The following is an 18,468-nucleotide window of genomic DNA, read 5'->3' as shown; positions in this document are numbered from 1 at the left end:
TAAACGACACCTGAATCTGGTGATGCTTTATTTAACACAAACATGAATACCTGAACCGGAGTGAACGAGAAGTTGTCCGGTTAGTAAGGGCACACGGTTAAAATTACCTACCTCGGAAGGGAACTGACATTTTTGTCCATTTTGGCAAATTTGGTGAGCAGTTACGGAACGGGACGATAAAAGCTATTGAATAAAAACAAGCGCACCCAGCTATTGTGAAAAAAAGAAAAGTGTGGCAGCCGCGAAAACTTTTCTTACGCGAGAATAGAAAAGTCGAATCTGAAGTTAGAACGAAGGGAGAAGTAGAATTCGTCGACGAGAATTGGAGGACTGATTTCCCGCCGCGTAAGGGAAAGAGAAGCCGATGTCGTAAAGCGAAATAAGAACAATGAAAATATACGAAACACAATGCGAATTAGGAAGTAAAATTGTGCGGTGTTTCGAATCAACTTATAAAACTTTAGGGAGAAGCAGTATTAGGCGTATCGCTGCAACTTATAATTGTTCTTATCATTATATATAATGAATTATTTACTTTATAATGAAAAGTGGAATGACAACAGTTGCCATGACTGCAATGAACTAAAACGTAAAAAAAGAAAAACGCAATAAAAAGGTTTTGAACATGAATGGCATAATTAGTGATGAAATATCACAGAGCAGCAGCAGAAATTGAACAAGCTTAGCTATCCTGGAAAAAAAAATATTTTTTATTAGAATTTGTTGTTTATATGGGTGAGGTTCTATGGTAAGAAAAGTCCAAAACCTGGGATTTAGGCCTGGGTTGGCTTATTAACTGCCAAAAACAACATTTCCAGGAAAATAAAACTGTTACTTATTTCATTGTACAAAAGCACCAAAACAATGATATTTTAATGAAAAAAATAAAAGGTAAGAATAAAATTAACTAAACATTTTTTCAACTTGTATATATAGACGAAGGTAATTTGTAAGAATAATCTTGTGTGCCCGAAAACAGTTTTAAAATAGCAATTAAACCCATTTATATCAGTACTGTAACTGTATTTAGTTACTATATTACTTTAGAAGCATTCAATTTTGAGATTAAACTTAAATAATATAAATACATCAAATAAAAGTATTCACCTGATTATGTTTCATTGCTTCGCCTTCTTTTCATTAACCCCATCATGCCTGGGTGTTGCGGGGAATTCCCCAGCCCCATAACCTCACCCAGGATGCCGTAAGAATCTGCGTAATGACCCCCCAACCCCTGTGAATGCTGGCCTACATAAGCACCAGCTTCAGGGCTGGGTTCGGGAGATGGAAGAACGTTACCAACACCTCGCTTACGAATGGGAGTCACAGCTTGGGGGGAATTCTGGTAAATGGAAATGAGTATACACATTAAAGCTAGAACACCCAGTTTAGATATGTAGGGTAGGCTACAGTACAGGAAATGGACAAATATTTAAGAACTGAATTAAAATTAAGCGAGAAGCACCTGTGATATCACCGGTAAAAATATTAATGAAATTAAAAAAAAAACAGCATGCTATTCCTTTAGCTGGTGACCAGTGAAAATTTTGGTTCCTTAGGCCTCTGGGATACCCACTGTATTATGTAAAGTATCACCAATTCACTATTGTGACGTAATAAACCATTAATAAAACCAGAGCAGGGTATTGACGGTGAAGAAGCAAGTTTTCACAAATGACAACTTACCACAAACTCTGTAGGAGAAAACAGGTTTAATGCACGAAGTAATCTGCCCGCTGTGCTTGCATTGAAACCCCCGGAACGAGGGGATTCCCCTAGCAACCCTTCCACCAGGTTGGACCCAAGAAGTTGAAGTTGGGTGGGTGAATCAGCCCCAAGTTCGTGCCCGATACCAGGGATGGGGGTCAAACGGGTTCGACGAGTGTGCGGAGTGGTTCGGCCAATAATGGCTGTTGGTTTCTCAACTAAAAAAAACAATATTTTTGTAATGGATTGGTAGGAAAATTTGAATATGTTTTATATTATACAATAGTCATTAGTTATAGTTATATTGATAAGACATAATAAAACGTTTAAGGAACAGATTTTAAGACTGTCTGAGGAACATATCTATTTTTTGATAGGACATGATAAAATTTCTTAGGTACATACTATACTTTTTATCACTAAGTAAGAACTGCAGTGTGATAAAACAATTGCATATACCATATTTGTAGCACTTGAAGTGAGGCCTCAATTTTTTATAGACATATGTTAATGCTTGGTCAAAGAGTGTCAGTTATTAAATTTAAACCAGTGAAAAACATGACATAAATAATTCTTAATTAATATTTACCCTCATGAGGTAACACAGCAGACAAACTACTGAGTGTTTGAAACTTTCTCTCGCCTCCTATTGGTTGAGTACTTGTGCATACGGATACTGGAACTAAAATAACAGGTGTTGCATTAGATACAGAAATAATGTTTAAAGGTACACTTAAGGTGGCTGTACACAGTATCCGGAATTCGACCGTTTGGTCTGTTTTGTCCGGATTTTGCTGCCGCATGCGGAACTCGGTAATGGGTATGCATACGACTTGGCAAGCGATTGGCATGCCGGATACTGTGTACAGCCACCTTTATACATATCTTGCGCAATTAAAGAAGGGATTCTTTACTGTATATATTGCCTGGATCCTATATTAAGCATGACATTTAGGCAACTTACTAATACTATTGTTGTTTTGGAAACACAATTTTACCCAATTTTTTACAAGAACAATAAAAAAAAGTATTAAAAACCAGTTAGAAACTGTCCAAAAAAACATTTTTTGACAAATTTATCAATGTTACCTTTTGTTGGAACATCTTTTCTGTTGATTTCCGGACGTGGGATCCTCATGACATCATTAGATTGTGGGCAATGTACAAACGCTGACATGTGTTCGTTACTTCCAAGTTCACGACTAATGGGTTGGTTTACCTGGAAAATATTTAACATTGGTGTTATTAAGCGGAAACTTATATAATGTAATATTAGGTTGTTTCATAACAGGTTTTGTAACAAAATTTTTACTATTTAACAGTAACTTTTAAAAGTTTTCGCATTCTTTGTGTAATATTGTAAATACGAATTTTAAAATAATGGTCAGTTACAAGCTGATACAAGTGGGTAGTGAGACTAAAAACAATACATGTAGATTGTAGACCCGTGTTAAATAATATAGAACAGATAGATATTGTGAGCTAGATACAGAAACATAGGATTGTATGATAAGAAATTTATATGCATGTAAATCTTCGATTGACCAAAAAGCCAATATACCAAGTATACTTATATACAATAATTTCACACATATATATATATATATATATTTAAGGTTAATATGACATAAATTGTGGCAACTTCAATGACTTCACCTGTTGTTGTTGTTGTTGAGATTTGCTGGTTACACCAGGAGTTGGGTACGGTGAAAACCTTCCACTGGATGTCACTACAGCACCAGATGAACCAGTGTAGTCCAACACATTATCGTAACAAACTTTCTTCGGGATTTGTGGATAGCGTTGAACTCCAGGTGGCAGTATGGAGTTGAAATGGTGAAACTCTTGCACAAGTGAGCTTCCCTGAATAGGATTATATTTTGTTTGTTTACAAAAATTAAAGTTTTTAACTTCTTATTGGAAAAATGCTTATACATAATTTATGTTGCAAAGTCTAAAACTTATAACGTTTTTGAACTCTGGAAAAAATAACTTGAAACTTTAGTTGGTTTATTTTAAATTAAATCCGCTTTAATTAAAACAGTTTCGGTAAAAAGAAATTGAACACATCAATATATAAAACAAGCCACACAAATAACTTGCCTGTGTTCTTGTTGTATGACCAGGTAAATTACTGTTAGAAGTTGCACATTGCGATATGTTAGACACACGATTCGCATGACATGGAAAACCATAATCTGATGAATTACTTCCTTGGCTGCCACTGTATGCTGAGTCAGCACTTTCACTTCGCTGAGTCATGAAATATAACAAGCCATTAAAACAAGCAAACACAAAATGTTTATGTGGTATTAGAAGTCAAAAATCTCCTGGAAAAAATTCGCAAGAAATATAAAGTGCTTTGACAGACTTTTTTAAATGTGGTAATAGCAACTAATCTATACTGTTAACATTAGTTTTTGAGTTTTTACAAAGCAAATATGTGACATTTAGCACTGTAAGGAATTGCATGGGATTTAAGTGCTACATAGAAAACTTTTCTGTCTGACTGTCTGTAAAGTGTTTACTAAAATCTTGATTACAATGTGGTAAACAGAAAATTAGGGAATAAACGTTAAACAGTAAAAGTTGAAACCTATCCTAACCTGTGATTCCTCCCTGAGAAACAGCAATGTATTAGGATGCGAGTTGTTTCCAGTATGTGCGAGTAATGAATGGTGTGGCATCACTGGCTCAGTGTTGCCGAAACCAGTGTTTCTTAAAATGGGTTTGCCAACAAAAGTTGAATCGATTTTGTCTTCCACGTTTACACCTCGTAGACCATATGTGTTTTCAAATGGATGAGAATCCTGGAAATGTAAAGTCAGAGCAAAAAGGATTTATTATACATTAACTGCAATGAAGTTTGGATTTTAATGTGAAGACAAATTTCTAAATAATTATAACCAAACTGTATCGCGTGTTAGCCATATCGAAATTATGCGTTATGCGAAACTGTAATTACTACTTTTCTCTTCTGGTAAAATGTAAATAGTAAAGTTTATTGCACTAATATTCCTGGTGAAATAACTTTTATGTCAGTTAGCAGAAATTCTATACACCTGTATTACATTTTAGGCCTAGTAACAACAGCAAAAGAATATGCAATATTTCTTTAAAACTTATGCAAGACTGTATATGCGATTCATCTGCATATAAATTACCTTGCGCCTTTTTTGACTGGCAAGACTGTATATGCGATTCATCTGCATATATATATATATATTCATGTTTAACAGTTAAACCTTTACATTTATGTACAACACACCTCCTGACTTGGTCTCCTCATTGGTTCAAACACTTCGTCTTCAGCTTTAGCACCCGAGTCACAGGATGAAATACTTCCACTGCGACTACGTAGAGACATATGATGTGAAACACCATCTGTTGCTCTGTATGGAAGACTGGTGGGAACTTCACCAACTAAACGACCTTCATTTAAATACATTGGGATTTCAAAAAATACCAATTGATATTTTTTGGCATTTAAAAAAAATATTGACTTGATTTATTACAATGATTTTGGAGTGCTGCAAGCAGCAGCGCAGCCAGGGGGGTTTAGGGGGTCGCGACCCTCCCCCTTTTAAACCAAAAAAAATTTTTTTTAAATAATTAAAACAAAAAGTTTTGAAAATTTTTGAATAAACCCCCTATTTTTTTCTGGCTGCGCCACTGGCTACAAGAACTGTTGAAATACTGTTATCAAATTTTAGTCTTAAACAGTTCGCCATTTACCGGTAAAAATATTGCATTATCTTTGGTCTATATTGGCTGACAACAAAACGTATTTTAGCTAGGCATTTGTTCCATTACATCAATGGCACTAATAAATTTTCCGCAACGAATTTGCACTGCGCAAACCAACAAGACTGAATATCTAAGATTTATAATGACAATGGTTCTTACCAGCGTGTTGTAGATGGTTAAGCATGGCTGAGTTCATTGTAAGTTGTGATTGTGCCCATATATCAGTGTGATGGACATTATGAAGGGATGGGTTAAGAACCTGGGGCTCGGTTAACCGGTTTTGTAATGCATTAAGCAACTGGTGCACCTGTGACACATGGGATCTCTTATTAAATTGAACTGAAGTAAAAGTTTCCAATGTAACAGGTAGTTCACAGGAAGCACCCATTATATTACCGGTGCAAATATAGGTGACAATAACTCGAAAACAGTAACATTTTAAATGCTACAACTGGGATTGTAGATTCAGCTTGGTTAGGACTATCTGTACACAGATACAGATTAGACCTTAATTTTGAATTAATATAAACATGTAATAAAATCCTAAAGCAGTGGTTTTTTACCCTTGATCACCATTTGATTTGGTTGGACTTTGGGTCACAGACTATAGTGGTACACATACCTTTTAACTGTATTTTAAAAATCTATTTCTACTGTATGCCTACAAACAGTTGTGTGAATTTGGTCAAAACAGCTTTTTTAATTCATTTTTAATATTTACATTTTGCACCCCCACTGCTGCACTATGTCATACAATTACTGAGATTTTTAACTAAGGGTCTTGCTTTGTGCTTAGCAATAATACCTGTGGATCTTTAGAAGTAACTGCAGCCAGTCCATCAGGAATAACATTTAAAGAATCTGAAATATATATAAAGTTTAAATTATAGTAACCAAAATAAACATTAACTAACCCCTTATTCTGTTATGTAAACTTCTCGAACATTAAAGCATATTTTTTTCAAACAAACAAATAAGTTTTAAAATAGAATACGTTTAAACTAATTAAACAGTTAATTTGCCTAAGTTACATTTAATAAGTAAGCATTTAAAATATTGTTCTCCCCCATATTTATTGTTAAGTTCTAGAAGTATATTATTTTCTAACTACTTTGGGGCTTGAGGAAAAGGTCCTACAGGAAGGCACATCAGAGGACTTTGGATTTGGACCAGAGTTGAGACACTAGAGCACAACAACACCCTAAATTACATTGTCCTCTTTTAAGATTTGTGCTGGCTAAACATATAACTTGTTAGTTACAGTACTTTATTCCCCATACTTCGTCTAACTATTCTAAAAAAGGTCTTACAGCAACCAACACCAGAAGACTTGGCCACAGTTGGTTATCTCAATACCAAAAGTGATTTTTTATCTTACTTTATATAAATACTTTAAATAAAACAAAATTTGCATCTCACCTTTATGATGGTTGAGCAGTGAACTTGCGAGCTGCTTGTTTGTATTATGGTCCATTACAGGTGTTGGTAGGAGACCACCACACGGGTTTCCTCGGATTAAATCCCTCGACGCACGTAGAGCATTCAGTACAACAAGACCTCGAGGTCCAGGGACACAAAATGAAACTTTCACTGGGAATTCTCCTTAAAATGGATGATTTAACAATGTTTATTTGGTCATTTTAAAATACATTAAAAGCCACCAAGTTTTTCTGTATTGTATACATACATTTTTTTGGAAATGTTTAAAAAAATAGTAAATACCTAGTCAACTAACCGATTCTGTATCCATTTAATTTGGTCCAAGACTCTTCTGCTTGTGATGAGTCAGCATATTCAACAATCGCAAAGTCATTGTAAGGACATTGGGCTAACTGTAATAAAAACCTACAAATTAGCACCTGCACATTACTTAAGAAATATAACAGCTCATGGCTAAGTGATATTTAATGTACATTAAGCAATAAAATTTTAAAATAGAGAAAACAATACAACATTAATACTTATTTCAAATGTATATAAACGAAAATTGTGTGGTTTATTCTTATATACAGCTAAAGTTAGTCTGACAGTGACACACTAAAGGAATTGGGTTTCAACAATAAAATAAATTTCTTTACAATTGATTTTTCTTTCGCCTATCTGACGTACTAATGCCAACTTATAAAAATGAGACCAACTAATTTCTAGAGAACAACTGGCTAGGAATTTAGGAAATTTAAAAAAGACGCTGGAAATCACAGTTTAATAGATTTTTTGAATAAATAGGCAGTGGTGCAAGTGGTGCAGCCACTAAGCTAATTTCATGGTAAAAAGCGATTCAAATCATGTTAAAATTAATGTAACACCTAATGTCAGTATGTCACTATGGACAAGAAAAAAAGAACCTGAAGACTGTATATAGCCCATTTTAAAAAGCACTATTTTAAAAGTTTTATTGCAAATTTGGATTCATTAAGATCTTATTAAAAGTTTTGAAAATAATCTAGCAGTCAAGGGATTATCAAACTTGCCTTGAAAAATTAACTGAACACTCATAGTTACAAATACTGTTGACGATACCTGACAAAACTTTGGGGTTGAAAACTGTGAAAATACTTCATGCAGGACTTGTTGGTCCTTAAACCCAGGTGGTAGATCTTCTACAAGGAGACACGAGGAGTAGAGTCCGGTGTAGTGGATGGGAATCGTATCAAGCCAGTGAACCTTTTATAACAAGTAAGAGACAATCAACATGCATATCAGCAGCTTAATTCAGACGGTCACATTCAGGTACAGGTCAACCATGTAGTTAAGATTTTAAAACAAAATAATGTGTTTGGTAAGTATAAATAATACCTAATCTTGGAAATCTGTTACAATTACAAACTAACATTTTAACATACTATCTTTAAAGAGGTAAAAACGAAACATTAAATATACCCTTTTTGCATGGTCACTTTTATGCGTGTAAGTACTCGCATATTTACTCGCAAAAGCAAAGTTAACACGCATAACGTCGTAAGCGTGTTATCTGCTGTAGAAGGTTGGTTGTTACTTGCATTATGCGAGTAATGAAAAGTTTGGTGGAATTACAGTTTCACTTTTAAGAGCTTAATCTATTTCGGGTATTATTTTTACAGTTTTTAGTTGGTAATATCACCATAAAGTATAAAAACTTATTTTATAAACTAGGTTTAACAATATTGCGCTTAAGTAAGCTAACTCAATGTTGATACGCGCATAAACAAATGACCATGCAAAATAACGCGGTTAGCGAGTTATCATATGACGAGTTAATGCGGATCGTTATTCGCATTAACTTTTTACCATGCAAAAAGGGTATTAGGCTACTTGTATTGTAATGGACGTAAAAATGTTTAGATCTACGTTACATCCCTAATATGCCTTGTGTTGTAACGAAGTGTAATCAAGAGGAAAGTGTTAGTTACTAAGGGATAGTAATGGAAATTATCAATCAATCTTTTGTACTCACCTGCAATACATTGTTTTGGATTTTAAACCCATTGAGTTGGTTCTTGGCTTTTATAGACGATTCTTTGCTTGTGAATTCTACACAACCATAACCTTTGCTTTGCCCAGTTACATCACTGTGAATATACAAATGTATAACTTAATATACACCCATGTGCATTAGTGCATATGAGCTAATAAATATATATTGAATAAGCAAAATGGATATATTTTACTGATACATTACTATTAGTAGTTAGTATGCACCACTAAAATTGTTATTGCAAGAAATGACAGTAGTTGAAGAAACAGCAACTGCGGTTCATAATTTAGCATTTAAATGGGTAAGCAGAATAGAATTCACTTGTACACAAATCATCCAATAAGGACAGTATAGAAGGCAGCCTCCAACCTAAAGCTCACTTTTGGATGCTAAAATTCATAAAAAGCCACCCAACGTATATGTTTAAAATTGTGTAATTAAAATATGTTTTACCTATGCACAAGAAAACAACGTTCTGGAGTCCCAAATGGCGTGATCAAACTTAAAAACTGATCGTGAGTGAAAGAAAGTGGAAGTTGAGTGACACACAGCATAAAATCACATGATGCAAGAGATACAGACAGACGTTGACCGCGGAACATTTTCCCGTTTAATTCTTCCAAACAACGGGCAGCACATGATCCATCCAAAAGTACTGCTTTACCTGGAAGAAAAAACAATGAATTTCATCCACAAAATTATCCTAAAAATTAGGCAAAATGAAAAAGTCTGTTTTCTCTTTTTGGAAAGGTAATAATAAAAAGTTGTATATTTATTTAGTTCTCGAAATACTAAGTTCGATTACGGCAAAGGAGTTTCAAATTTAATACAGCATATACTTACAGGATAAGCTATTCTTGTCAATATGAATTTGCTGATAAAAATAAGGCTTCAATAGCTCAAGTATATCCTGCAATAAACATTTGTTAGTATTTTATCCACATAAATCCACAAACATTAATAAAAACATGCAGTTTATAAGATAAAGAATCCAAAAGTTGTACCTGATTTAGAACACCAGCCGCAATATTTTTAATTGATATTCTGCGGCATCTTTTTGCAAATTCAAGTTGTGAAACTTCCATAAAAGTACGGCTTTGTTCTCTCATGTTGAAATTCATTTGTTCTAGCAACAAAACATTACTAACCAATCTTCTTTTTTAACGTTTCACCTGGAATGATAAATGACAACTTTTCCAAGAACATTTACACAAAATAAACGAAAAAGAGAACTGAACTTATTGCTAACTAATATACACGCAAATTTACAAACGTTAAAGCTATTACAAGAATAAATTCTTTCAAATTTTAGTTAGAAGTTAGGAAAATGTAATTTCGCGAAACGCAATCACTTTTAACCTGTTTTGTGAACGTTTTTTGTTGATAGGTAGTATACTATATTACTTAACGTGTATATAACTTATTTAAACCACTACCGAAAGCAAATCACATACAGGTTTAACTTGTATTGAAACGATTTTGACAACGACTCATTTATTATTCATCGATCATTGATTTTAAACGTGCCGCCCATGTTTAGTCTGGAAGCAGCCACATTAGTACGATTTCTATTAAATAGCCGGGCATTTTAATTACAACATATGGTGCAAATCACGCGTTAAAATGTTTAACCTTTTACCTAAAACACATTCAATTGGCTATAAATAAGTAAACATAGTGTTTGGCATTCACGCAACCCATTTGTTTTATCTACGCCTTCTATTAACTATATATGGCCTATGATATGCAAATTATATCACGTCGCAAACAAACAGACCCGACTATCGATTTTTATAAAAATTGTAACTCGAAGTACTCACCCAAGACCTGCACATGTGTGTTATACAGTAAGATAAATCAAAGTTAGTATGAGATAAACGTAAGCAACCGTACCAACTAGCCCACTAGCCTACATCCCACTAAGTAGACGCTACTGTCATGTGGAGAACACGGAAGGGAGGAAGTAACAAGTTTGCAGGAGTTTCCTCTGATCCAATTACATCAGGATGGTTAAGGCTCACATGTACGGTTGGTAACTCTTAAGTAGACAAGTCAGTGTCCCGCAACTCGTTACTATTCATGTGCGTTCTCAAAACACAGCAACGTCGCCTACGCTGCAACATTTCTCGTTATGCCAAAGTTGGACAACGTTCAACTGCTCTCACTAACATCCAAATGGTTTCCACCAGATTCCGAGAAAAATGTTTTTATACGGACTCTGGTTCGCACCATAAATACTTTAGCAGCGGGCCAAGTAAGGTTTTCCGACGTCTATGTTGCAGAGGGTGACTGGAGTGCATTTTCCTTTAGTGCCACGACTCTTTGCAGTCTTGGTTTAGAAACAGACGCGTATGCCGTTATACACCAGGAACGTTACATTACCATAAGAAGGTAGTGCAAGGTTTCTTTTATTAACGATAGCTAGCGACAAAATACACATCATCACAATGTTAGTGCATCATAAAAAATTAAAATATATGAATGTCCCAAAACATCTATAAAAAACTTAGGTTTGTAATTTAAAGCACAAGAATAATACTTTATAAAAAGCACACACATTGCAAAGTATATAAATTGGTTTGCAAAATCATTTAAAAGTGAAATAACGAAGCATAATTTAGGATTTTCTGTAAGTTTTTTCTCACTATATCTATCCAGAGTATTATAATCAAATTACTGAACTACTTCAGCAGTACGTACACACTGCATGTAAGTTAACATAATTGCTTGAAGTACAGGAATACTACAATATGGGAATGGTATATGTTATAACCAAGGTTAGATAATAATCTTTATAAAGTTGCATTATTACATCACAATTTCCATGCTTTTCGCATCATCACATCAAAATATACATCTTGGTCAATTGAAGCGCTGACACCAACATAATAATTGAAAAATTCATCGTAAGTGACCTGTAGGTAAGTAAATAATCACATTAGCATGTAAGAAAAATGTAGAATTTGTATAAAAAATAGACCTGTACAAGATGTATGTTACCCCACCACATACAAGATGTAAGTTACCCCACCACATAAAAATGAGAAAACATAAATACTATTTATAGATTTCATTACCATAATGAGGTGACGTGAATAGGCTATTAAAACAAATGTAAAATATATTTAAAAAGCTTTGATAGTTGAAAGTTACACATGACTTTAATAGTCATACATTTTAAACACCAATAGCAATTAAGCAAATGGCCATAAGTAAACCACCAAGAAAGATAGCCTACCTCTCCATCAGCTTCACCAGGTGTATCAAAACTAACAAGAAACTTCCGGAAGACATCATCCTCCGTCCACTCCCCATTTAAATACTTAGGATGATGTTTAGCATTGTAAACTCCTCTCAAATCCTCCACAGTTATAACTCCATCTCCAGTCTTGTCCAACTTTCTGAATGCTTGCTGGATCAAATTCTTACGAGCTTTTGACAGCGGTGGCTTTTATTTAAAACAGATAAAAATATTTAAACAAAAAATTTTAACAAAATAATATAAGGTAATTTATTACAAATACTTTATAGACACATAAAATGCAATAACGTTTAAGGGTTCTTAGCTATTCTATACAAAAAAGGTCCTGCGGTAAGGCACGCTAAGAAACCTGTGATTTAGGCTTGCTCCAGGACTTCAGTGCAATAAGTTTAGATTAAAGATAATCTATGGTCATTCCATTTATCATAATTGCCTATATTTTTTTAAACAGTTTTTAGGGTCACTTTTCTAAAAATTAAATTAGTTCGTGATGTCATAATAAAAATCTCATACCCTTAGATTAACCAAAAACTCGTCAAAATCAATCGTCCCGGATCCGTCTCTATCGAAAGCTGAGAACATTTCTTGTACTTCATCAGGCTCAATATCAACACCATAATCCCTCAAGCCCTTCTTGAATTCCTTGAAGTCTATCGACTTGCTGCCATCATCATCCATTATTTTGAATGTTCTGTGTTTGTTTGATTTACATTAAGCAAGCAAATGGTTAAGCATTAAAGCAAGCATGCACAACGAGCAATACATTGTGCTGTGTACAACAATAAAATTCATATTTTTAGATGAATTGGCATTGTGCTATAATATTAATCATCTATTTTACAAATAATGTCCAAAGTACAATTATTTAAACCAAATCATTTCCGTGTGTATGTCACAATGAGCAATATATAGTGCCGCGTTCAACAATAAAATTTATCTGTTTGAGATAAATTTGAAATTCATCTTTTTAGACCAGTGGTTTTCAAACTGTGGTACGCGTACCACTAGTGGTACGCGTAAGGTCTCCCTGGAAAGCAAGCAACTTTTAAGTTCACACCAAACAACTATTAAGTTCACACCAAACGATCGGAAGGCATTGCTTTACGCGCGCGATTAAAGTATTCTTTGCAAACATATCTATACTTTAATTTTGCGCGTACGCGAGTTAATAAAGTTTGGGAACCACTTTTTTAGACTAAGAGGAAATAATCTTTTTAGATGAATTTGCAATTGTGTTATAATATTAATCATCTATTTTACAAATAATGTCTAAAATGCAAGTATTGAAAGCAAATTACTTGCATGTCACGAATGTCACACCAAGGTTACATATTGTAACGCTGTACAGACTTTAACACAAGTTTCGGATATAACACTATGATATTTATTAAATATTATAGCAAAATATATATACCATCACATCACCACCACTACCTTTGATTTATCATCAAAATATTTAGTTCAAGGTGTCGATTACTGATAAGTTACCAAAATGTCTTACTTTGCCAGTGCACCAAAATACAAAATACATGGAAATGCAGTTTCAGATACTTACCCTGTTTTGAGTACATTTTGCAGTACATTTAAAATTAAAATAATACAATCTATAAACAATCTTTGCTACAATCTAAAAATACATATATGTATCATGTACAAATATATATGTATTGTACATGTACATACAGCGTAACTGAATTCATAACATACAGCAGCAAATCCAGCCTTAACAGATATGATTCAATTAGATAACTACATCTACATGTTACATAGCCACCAGCAGCATTGCCACAGCAGACTATGCAACAAACACAAATCAAGTTCAATTAATGATCAAAAACGGCAACAACTGATGGACTTCAAACAATCAGAAACGACTTCAATGATTATAGAAGCGTTAAAATCTTGAAACCTAACCTGTCAGTGATCGATTAATTACATTGGATTTATATAGATAAACCTGTTGAAGTTAAATTGGGGTATATTTTCCAGTATTCCTATACTACCTTTGAGGTAAAATAAAATTATATATATATGTATGTTTTGTTTAATATTGAATAAAACAAAAAAGGGAAAATAGTTTAACATTAAACTATAATATAGGCAATTTATGCCTAAAATATCATAAACTTGAGCCCCAACTTTTAAAAATGGAAAGTAGGCAGACATAATCTGACATACAATGCTATGAAGCGAATATCTGTGATTGTCCAATCTGCAGAGTATGGCAGGTCGCAGGTGCACAAGCGATTCTGTTACGTATTACATAAAGTGAGATTTTCTAAAGAGGCTTGAAAATGTACATGCTTTGGAGGTGGATTTTCACGCGCACTCGAAAAATAACCGTCTTACATGCGCAAGATCTGGTTAGGCACTGCCGTACTCTGCAGACTAGCTAGTTGTAATGTTTAATATTATATTGCAGAAAATTTCATGATATGCCTGCCTAGCTACCCTGTCACTTTAGATTTGGAACCTAAAATGTCACACTGATCCAGAGAAAAACATAAAATATATTAGTTGGTCAAGCACCATAAATGTATTTTGTAGTTAATATACAAATTTAGTGTTTATAAACATCCTATCAATCACAAAGTACCTTCCAAGTCCTTTAATTCCACTTGATCCTCTTGATAAACATTGCAAACGCAACTTTTCAATTGGATTCTTGGTTGAATTAAGTTTTTTTGTTGCGTTCATTTTCATTTCACGGTCGTGCCTTGCTGTACCAGCCATATTTTATATATATGTCCAAAAAGTTTCAAATTTAATTAATTTGCTATATTATACAGTTATACCCAAGACCTGTAATTAAATTTTTATGAAGTAAGTTCAGTGCCAAATAGAAAACATCCGATCGAAAAACAAATTCTTTATTAGTGATAATTTCTTTAACGTTATACTCAACGTAATAATATTTATATAAAAAGAAAATGACCAAACTTAAATACTATCCTTTTTTAAGAAATAAAAGACTAAAATAAATTATCAGTTTTATTCTAAGCTTTTAACATAATTCGAACGATACTGCAAAACGTTAATATTAAAGTTTTAATTTCTCACAAACATTACAAATCTACGCAAACGTAACTTCAAACTTTGTTTTGATGCGTTACGGTCGGTTGCCGAAGGTAACCAACGGTCAGTGATTTTCACAACGTTTCATAAAATTTATTGGAAATTTTATAAAAGTTTGTTTAATTAAATCAACGCTTATATATATACATAAGCTTATATAAACGCTTATATATATATATAAGCGTTGATTAAATGGAAGAAATGTTAAAACCACTCGTCTCAGGACGGCATGGAGAGCGGACGCTCCTATGCCACTGCGGTAAGCCAAGACTTAGTGACCAGGCCAACAAGCAGAATTTAGCTTGGCCACATTGTATCTGATTCAGAATAGCTACTCTCTTAAACCGTGAAGAAATATGGGATTTGTTGGATAAAATAAAGTTTCAACGACAAAGCTACCAGGCACAGCAGAACAAAAAGGGAACATGTTAAGGCAACATGCAAAACGAGGGCTGACGTTCCAGATTTGCAAGAAAAATTACTTAAAGTAGAATGCGTTAAGCAATTATTTGATTGGTTAAGTTAGTTAAGCGTTTGAAGTTGTTCCTCAGTAGGTGTCGCTCGGGATTGTCTTGCTTCGATTTGTCACGGCGAGCGAGTCTCCTGACGCAGTAGGTGGAACGCTATCCCTAGTCGTAGGGCCTAATCCTAATTGTCCTTTTGGAATATCTAGCCTCGATTATAAGGACGACTCGGCCAGTGTTAAATCTATGGTGCATTGACTCGAACAGTATCTGATTATGTCTTTATTGTTGATTCGTATTCGACGGTATATAGGTCGCAGCAGTGGGCATGCCTATACTTATTCAGTATACTTTTAGCATGCCTTATTCAAATAGAATAAGTAAGTTGGGAAAAGATGGGACACCTTTATCACATAATATTTAAATATCCTGATCCTGTTTTTAACAATTGACAAAGATCGATAGAAGCCGCAAAGTTATGGTTTTATAATTCTTTGAATGTCCTATGTTTACTCCCAAAAGTGACCAGTAAATCGAATGATAAGGTGTCCCATCTTCTCCCACTCTAATTTGTACAATTGAATATAGCTGCAATATCTCAAACAGGTGCTAGCTTCGCTCAACTTCATATCTATACAACAGTGTATAACATTTTGCGCCACTGCAGTGATTTCATGCTTCCGATTTTACACGTTACGAATGGGTCAGCCAAATAGGTCGACTTGTGTGTGAACGAGGACAAAGTATAGTTATTATTGCGTCATATCTTAACTCTGATAGATATTTAGAAATATGAGACGAGGAATGGCTCCTTGCGTAAACGCTGTACATTTATGTGCGACTGACAAAACAACAGTTGCAATGGGGTGGACGCCAATACCACTCGAAAATGAAAGATTGACACGCTATCTTGAAAAAAATTAGGGTAAAGTTCATGCAATTGAAAGTAGAAAAGACAAGCGAGGGATGGATACAGGTCTACGTATTGTAGTTATGGCTAAAGATGTTTTGAAAGAGAATCCGATTCCGAGCTACATGTCGATTGATAAACCAACACAAACTAAATTCGACAGTAGCCTAGCAAACATTCAACGAATTATAAACACGTAGTCGCGACGTGGACTTACACTTCTGGGTCAAGTCACAATTATTTAAAGTTTAATCATCCCTACACTACTATACAAACTCAGCATGTTACCAGCTCTCGCCCCAGAACAATTCGTGCGTAAACTGAATAGAGTGTTATTCACATTCCTCTGGGGACCGAGCTGGGAAAGAGCAAAACAAACGGTGTTGGTGAACGATTTTAAAAATGGAGGAACCAACAGGATCGATGTTTTGTTGCATATTTTATAAATGTTAAAATCGGGTTTATTTAACTTCAACAGTTTATGTATTTCATTACAATTGCAACTTCGTATTTATTTGGTCGGGGCTTCACGAAACAGATTAACAGATCAGAAATACACACACTACTTCAAGAATCCGTGTTTAGATCAGAGTCCGGACTCTGGTTTAGATGTTTGCTATCTGTACTACTAAACCCCTCACCCCAAACGATCCGTACAACAAAACGCATTGCACCAGTATATCACACCCTCCATTATATTTTCATGCAGAAAATTCAAAACCGCTTTGTAAGGAAACATTTGACACATAATAATTTGACCGATCTACTGTCGACTTTTCTTCAAAAACAACTTCTTATATTATCCAAACACCACTTAACTACCATATTGCCACCGAGTTTAAACTGACAGTCCTTACATAAGAGAAAAAGTTGGAATTTATAAATTGTAAATGGCAACAGTTTCTATCATTTTGTTCAGAGAAACAATGATTGCAATGAACAGTTTCAAAAACTATACAATAATTGAACTAATGTGTTTTGCCAATGCAAAACACTATAAATGAACTTCAAGAGAAAAATATTCTAAATACACAACATTTTTAGTTTTAAAAAAGTTGCAAAAAATGTATCTTTTGAATATTCCCCCTTAAACTGCAGCAAAAACAATTTTCTGTCTCAATAATTCTTCCATGGATTCTAACTCTGTTAAAAAGTAAATAAAATAGAGTTATTCTCACTGAAGTAAGCATTTAAATAAATATTTTGTATAAAATAAATAAATTAAGATTCTTTGCTATATGTAAGTAAGTATCAAATTTCCAATGTCTGCAAATAATAACGAAACCACAAGTCTTGATCAAACCTGTTGAAAGATCTGGACCAGCAAACAATTTGAGGGATTTTCCACGTTGTCCAAATAGTACTTTAGTTTGTTCTTTTAATTGATGAAGTGAGATTGGATTTGATTGAACAGGATTTTCCAATAAAACAACTCCGGTATTTCCATTACAACCTTTTTTGCAATCAATAAATATATTTAACAAAGCCATTACAAATATTTATTAAAATAAGCATATAATTATTTCAAAGAAACTATTGAACAGTCACACAGTTTTTTAATATATAGTAGGGTAGGGAATGATAGAACACAATTTCAATCGATTTTATCGTCCCATTTTGTAAAAAACAAAGAAATTTAAATAATTATAAAACTGTATCCTCATGACTCCCATATACCGTTTTTAAATGTTTAAAACACGATCAGAGTAGTTGGATATTATGTGNTAAAGGTATCCGGTGTTCCCCCAACCTACTATATTTATTTTAATACGTCAAGCTTTACTTTAAACTTACATTCTCCTTTTGCAAATTTGACATTGATGTATGGGCATGCAAGTTCTTGCATTGG

The 18,468-nt window shown here is 34.0% G+C and overlaps 3 protein-coding genes across 4 annotated transcripts; all 3 read right to left on the bottom strand.

The window, feature by feature from the left end:
• Positions 1-11: 11 nt before the first annotated feature.
• On the bottom strand, positions 12-16,101 carry LOC100182699. Of its 2 annotated transcripts, none has more exons than XM_026834666.1 (19): positions 16,072-16,101; positions 9,913-10,080; positions 9,752-9,818; positions 9,362-9,572; positions 8,888-9,002; positions 7,975-8,118; positions 7,190-7,286; positions 6,874-7,056; positions 6,260-6,315; positions 5,614-5,761; positions 4,976-5,139; positions 4,314-4,517; positions 3,811-3,960; positions 3,370-3,570; positions 2,797-2,929; positions 2,297-2,389; positions 1,687-1,925; positions 1,108-1,342; positions 12-691 (listed from the first exon to the last, which is right to left on the bottom strand). In XM_026834666.1, the coding sequence occupies exons 2-18, from the start codon at positions 10,027-10,029 to the stop codon at positions 1,112-1,114; spliced, it is 2,553 nt and encodes an 850-aa protein (XP_026690467.1). In that variant the 5' UTR covers positions 10,030-10,080; positions 16,072-16,101; the 3' UTR covers positions 12-691; positions 1,108-1,111. The 2 variants fall into 2 exon arrangements, with proteins under 2 accessions (XP_026690467.1, XP_002120230.1); XM_002120194.4 differs by having other exon boundaries at positions 2,797-2,926; positions 3,364-3,570; positions 16,072-16,100.
• On the bottom strand, positions 11,722-14,903 carry LOC100180354 (calcyphosin-like protein). The gene is made up of 4 exons (XM_009860320.3): positions 14,767-14,903; positions 12,684-12,861; positions 12,147-12,356; positions 11,722-11,823 (listed from the first exon to the last, which is right to left on the bottom strand). Exons 1-4 carry the CDS (start codon positions 14,901-14,903, stop codon positions 11,722-11,724), a joined length of 627 nt encoding a protein of 208 aa, XP_009858622.2.
• A 1,190-nt stretch (positions 16,102-17,291) lies between the features above and the next one.
• LOC100177175 (isoleucine--tRNA ligase, cytoplasmic-like) lies at positions 17,292-18,465 on the bottom strand. The gene is made up of 3 exons (XM_002121039.2): positions 18,414-18,465; positions 17,923-18,072; positions 17,292-17,762 (listed from the first exon to the last, which is right to left on the bottom strand). The coding sequence occupies exons 1-3, from the start codon at positions 18,463-18,465 to the stop codon at positions 17,707-17,709; spliced, it is 258 nt and encodes an 85-aa protein (XP_002121075.1). The 3' UTR covers positions 17,292-17,706.
• Between the last annotated feature and the right edge of the window lie 3 nt (positions 18,466-18,468).

This window comes from Ciona intestinalis, chromosome 5 (genome assembly GCF_000224145.3).
Source record: "Ciona intestinalis chromosome 5, KH, whole genome shotgun sequence".
NCBI classification, from domain to species: Eukaryota; Metazoa; Chordata; class Ascidiacea; order Phlebobranchia; family Cionidae; genus Ciona; species Ciona intestinalis.
Note: the sequence above shows the minus strand (reverse complement) of the source record. Positions and strands in the feature narration are given on the sequence as shown.

Bases quoted from the DNA above. Each gene is read 5' to 3' on its own strand.
- LOC100182699 (XM_002120194.4), bottom strand. From the start codon at position 10,029: ATGAATTTCAACATGAGAGAACAAAGCCGTACTTTTATGGAAGTTTCA. The intron at 9,003-9,361 runs GTAAAACATATT...GTATATTCACAG, and splicing joins CGTTGTTTTCTTGTGCATAG to TGATGTAACTGGGCAAAGCA. The intron at 7,287-7,974 runs GTATCGTCAACA...TTTTTATTACAG, and splicing joins CAACCCCAAAGTTTTGTCAG to TTAGCCCAATGTCCTTACAA.
- LOC100177175 (XM_002121039.2), bottom strand. From the start codon at position 18,465: ATGCAAGAACTTGCATGCCCATACATCAATGTCAAATTTGCAAAAGGA. The intron at 18,073-18,413 runs GTAAGTTTAAAG...ATTGCAAAAAAG, and splicing joins CAAATTTGCAAAAGGAGAAT to GTTGTAATGGAAATACCGGA. The intron at 17,763-17,922 runs GTTTGATCAAGA...ACTTTTTAACAG, and splicing joins TGGTCCAGATCTTTCAACAG to AGTTAGAATCCATGGAAGAA.
- LOC100180354 (XM_009860320.3), bottom strand. From the start codon at position 14,903: ATGGCTGGTACAGCAAGGCACGACCGTGAAATGAAAATGAACGCAACA. The intron at 12,357-12,683 runs GTATGAGATTTT...TTTAAATAAAAG, and splicing joins AGTTTTTGGTTAATCTAAGG to CCACCGCTGTCAAAAGCTCG. The intron at 11,824-12,146 runs GTAGGCTATCTT...ACTTACCTACAG, and splicing joins CTGGTGAAGCTGATGGAGAG to GTCACTTACGATGAATTTTT.